The sequence below is a fragment of the Miniopterus schreibersii genome (assembly GCF_964146895.1).
Source record: "Miniopterus schreibersii genome assembly, chromosome: 19".
Taxonomy (NCBI): Eukaryota; Metazoa; Chordata; class Mammalia; order Chiroptera; family Miniopteridae; genus Miniopterus; species Miniopterus schreibersii.
The window spans coordinates 5746447-5750881 of record NC_138119.1 but is presented as its reverse complement, the minus strand read 5'-3'; the positions used below and the strand labels follow the sequence as shown (position 1 = coordinate 5750881).

General features: G+C 57.4%; 1 protein-coding gene across 1 annotated transcript; it reads left to right on the top strand.

The window, feature by feature from the left end:
- Window positions 1–295: 295 nt before the first annotated feature.
- On the top strand, window positions 296–3485 carry KCNA3 (potassium voltage-gated channel subfamily A member 3; the record flags this gene model as incomplete). The annotated part of the gene is made up of 1 exon (XM_081121953.1): window positions 296–3485. The coding sequence occupies one exon, from the start codon at window positions 296–298 to the stop codon at window positions 2021–2023; it is 1728 nt and encodes a 575-aa protein (XP_080978079.1). The 3' UTR covers window positions 2024–3485.
- Between the last annotated feature and the right edge of the window lie 950 nt (window positions 3486–4435).

Genomic DNA, 4435 nt, shown 5'->3' with positions numbered 1-4435 from the left:
GTGGGCGGGGACCCCGAGGGGCCGCGGAGGGCGGGCGGGCGCGCGCGGGGCGCGGGCGCGGGCGGGGGCGGAGGGAGGCGTCTCTGTGCGCCCCGGAGCCCGCGGGCCGCGCCACAGCCAGACGGAGCCCGGCGGCGCCAGCGGCAGCAGCGGCCCCAGCAGCGCGGCTGCAACAGGCGGCGGGCTGGGCTCGGGGCGGAGGCGGCGCGGGCGCGGGCGCGGGCGCGGGTGCGGCGGGGCGGGCGGGCAGCGACAGGAGGACGCCGGGCCCCGCGCGGCGCCGGGCCCCCGCCGCATGGAAGAGCACCTCAGCCTGCTGAGCTCGCCGCCGCCGCCCGCCGCCCGCGCCCGCGCCCACCCGCCCCCGCGCCCCGCCCGCGGCGCCCGCGGCGCCCGCACCCTGGTGAACCCGGGCTCCGCCGCGTCGGCCGCGGGCCCCGAGCTGCCGCCCGACATGACCGTGGTGCCCGGGGACCACCTGCTGGAGCCGGAGGCGGGCGGCGGCGGCGGGGACCCGCCCGAGGGTGGCGGCGGCGGCGGTGACCGTGACCGCTACGAGCCGCTGCCGCCCGCGCTGCCGGCCGCCGGGGACCAGGACTGCTGCGGGGAGCGCGTGGTGATCAACATCTCGGGGCTGCGCTTCGAGACGCAGCTCAAGACGCTCGGCCAGTTCCCGGAGACGCTGCTGGGCGACCCCGCGCGGCGCATGCGGTACTTCGACCCGCTCCGCAACGAGTACTTCTTCGACCGCAACCGGCCCAGCTTCGACGCCATCCTCTACTACTACCAGTCGGGGGGCCGCCTGCGCCGGCCGGTCAGCGTGCCCATCGACGTCTTCTCCGAGGAGATCCGCTTCTACCGGCTGGGCGCCGAGGCCATGGAGAAGTTCCGCGAGGACGAGGGCTTCCTGCGCGAGGAGGAGCGGCCGCTGCCCCGCCGCGACTTCCAGCGCCAGGTGTGGCTGCTCTTCGAGTACCCGGAGAGCTCGGGGCCGGCGCGGGGCATCGCCATCGTGTCGGTGCTGGTCATCCTGGTCTCCATCGTCATCTTCTGCCTGGAGACGCTGCCCGAGTTCCGCGACGAGAGGGGCGACTTCGCCTCGCAGGAGCGCCCGGAGGCGGCGGGCAACGGCACGTCGGGGGGCCCCGCGGGCGCCTCCAGCTTCTCCGACCCCTTCTTCGTGGTGGAGACGCTGTGCATCATCTGGTTCTCCTTCGAGCTGCTGGTGCGCTTCTTCGCCTGCCCCAGCAAGGCCACCTTCTCGCGGAACATCATGAACTTGATAGACATCGTGGCCATCATCCCTTACTTCATCACGCTGGGCACGGAGCTGGCCGAGCGCCAGGGCAACGGGCAGCAGGCCATGTCGCTGGCCATCCTGCGGGTCATCCGGCTGGTGCGGGTCTTCCGCATCTTCAAGCTGTCGCGCCACTCGAAGGGGCTGCAGATCCTGGGCCAGACGCTGAAGGCGTCCATGCGCGAGCTGGGGCTGCTCATCTTCTTTCTGTTCATCGGCGTCATTCTCTTCTCCAGCGCCGTCTACTTCGCCGAGGCCGACGACCCCACGTCGCGCTTCAGCAGCATCCCCGATGCCTTCTGGTGGGCAGTGGTCACCATGACGACGGTCGGCTACGGGGACATGCACCCGGTGACCATAGGGGGCAAGATTGTGGGGTCGCTGTGCGCCATCGCGGGGGTCCTGACCATCGCGCTCCCCGTGCCGGTCATCGTCTCCAACTTCAACTACTTCTACCACCGGGAGACGGAGGGGGAAGAGCAGGCCCAGTACATGCACGTGGGGAGCTGCCAGCACCTGTCGGCGTCGGCCGAGGAGCTCGGGAAGACCAGGAGCAACTCCACTCTGAGTAAGTCGGAGTACATGGTGATCGAAGAGGGGGGGATGAACCACAGCGCTTTCCAAACCCAGACCCCGTTCAAGACGGGCAATTCCACTGCCGCGTGCACCACGAACAATAACCCCAACCCCTGCGTCAACATCAAAAAGATATTCACCGATGTTTAATCCGTGACACCGGTGGCGCGCTGGGCTCGGCACTGTGTGGGCCGTGCCCCCTTGGTCTGCGTTGGCCCTTGTGTTCCACATTTCCAGACCATCCATCCATCCATCCATCCATCTATCCAGGAAAGGACAGACGCGGAAAGCACACGCCCTTGGCTCCCCCTGCTGCTTGGCACTGAAACAGGTGTCAGTTTTGCAAGCGGGCTGCGTTCTCTCAGCTCACCCCCCCCCCCTTATTATTGCAAACAGCAAACTTTAAACTTGATTTCTCCTACACGCCCTATGTGGGGGGGGAAAAAGCAAACAAACCTGTACATCCTGGGAGGAAATGAAACTAAAAGACAGTTAGAGTAACTTTAACCTCAGAATTAAAAGACAGTTGTTTCTTTACTAAGTAAAGCAGGCGCGTGCGTAAAGGAGGCTTCGGCTTCAGGGACCTTCCAGCGTCATCGAGGGTGTTGTAGTTCGATCGCCGACACTGTGGTTGTGTGGATGGGAAGTCCAATCGAAAAGACTTATAAACCCACCGTAAGTTTATTTGGCTTTCGACTGGAATTTCTGTGCTATTTGGAAACCCCCCTCCCCCCCTTCCCAGAATTTTAAGGATCTCTACGGCTTTGAACAAAGGGAAATGACCAAGATGTCCTGATCTGACTAGTTCCTTTAACGCTTTGGGGCTTGTTAGGCATTTTGAAAGTATGAGACTCAGATGCCTGCGAACGTGTGTGTGTGTGTGTGTGTGTGTGTGTGTGTGAGTGAGTGTGAGTGTGTGAGTGTGTGCGCGCGCGCGCATGTTTCCGCCGCTAGAAACAGTTGCCAGTGCTGCGGAAACTAACACGTTTCCCACTGCCTCTGAGAGAGGAGCGGCTACAGTCTCACAAGAAGATTAAAGTGGCAGATACTCCTTTCAGCGGAAGTTACTAATTCGGACCCGACTTATGCAGTTTCCATAGCAACCTGCGTTTCCTGGGAAACCCGACACAGGTTGTCATGGCATCTCTCGTCCTCTGTCCCCGCCCCTTAGCCCCTGCCGTTTCCACAGTAACCTTTCCAGCCGGTTCCGACTGACACGATTTCATGGGGAAAACCAGGGTTTGAATCAACCGCACAAATGAAGTGAAGTCGGAGACTCCAAGGGGGTGAAATGACTCACTAAATGCATATTTTTATTTTTTTATTTTTTTGCTATAAAAAACTCATTGCTATCATCCTAAAATGACGAATTGAGAGAGGGAAAAGATCACCTTTGGGATTTTAGGTATTCACCCGCAGTCGGGCTTGATGTGAATTAAATTCGAGTAATTGGGCAATAATTTCAAAAGATGCTTCTCTACTGTTTTTTTTTCTCCAAGAAGTTTCCAGCTGACAAATGAAATGAAAAAGCAGATAGAAAAGTGTTCTGTGCATAAGTAAACGAAAGAGTCAATCAGTGTACCTGAAACCTTACTACAAGGGACCTTCAGATGTCCTCTTTAAAAAAACAAACAAAAAACAGATCCCACAACAGCACTGTCACCGTCACAGCTAAATAAAATTGCAAACTCTGAAGGATGCTTGTTCTTAACTGAGGGAATTGCAGACGATCGCAAAGAAGGGATGGGAAGTGACCAGATCTTGGGGGAAATGCCTTCAAGCGCCAGCCAAGCGCCAGGCCGCGGAAGACGGACAGGACCAGGTGAGCGGCGGGGCTGCGGGGAGCTCGCCCTTCGCCCGGGGAGCAGGGAACTGCCCTTGGTGTCTACACCCGTGATACTTGCAAAACCAGTCGTTCTGTCTTAATTACCTGCCGGGTGCCTTCTAAAGAGCATTTAGGGCACCTTTTTCCATTTGATTCCCATGGTGCTAACTGTCCTTTGGTTCCCATTTTTCCTGAAAAGGGGTGGGGAGGGGAATGTCATTGCTGTTTAGAGCAGCCTTCACCCCAACTGAACTGAAAATGGTGCCATTCCTGTTACTAACCCACTTGGCTCCTGAACAACCTGTTTCCCTCGACAAGGAATGAAACACAGAAGCTACTGTCATTAGATTACTGTTCCCATAACTTACATAATTATTTGTTAGCATGTGGAAGGACAATTCTTTGAAACAAAAATGGTTCAATTGCAATAAAGGCAGCATTTTAGTTTAACAAATAATTTTATATGCATTATAGACATTGTATATTTTCCACAATTATACAGGGTGGGGCAAAAGTAGGTTTACAGTTGTGCATATGGAAAATAGTACAGTGACAAATAATAATACAAGAATAAACTGTGTTTCGGGTACTCACAACTGTAAACCTACGTTCGCCCCATGCTGTATATTATCCACAATTATTTTTTGGTTTTGATGGGTTGTAACTATTGTATCCTAGAGTAAATGAGAGTAGCCCTATTTTAAAGCTCATGGAGTATTTTCAGGTCGTCAGAAGCC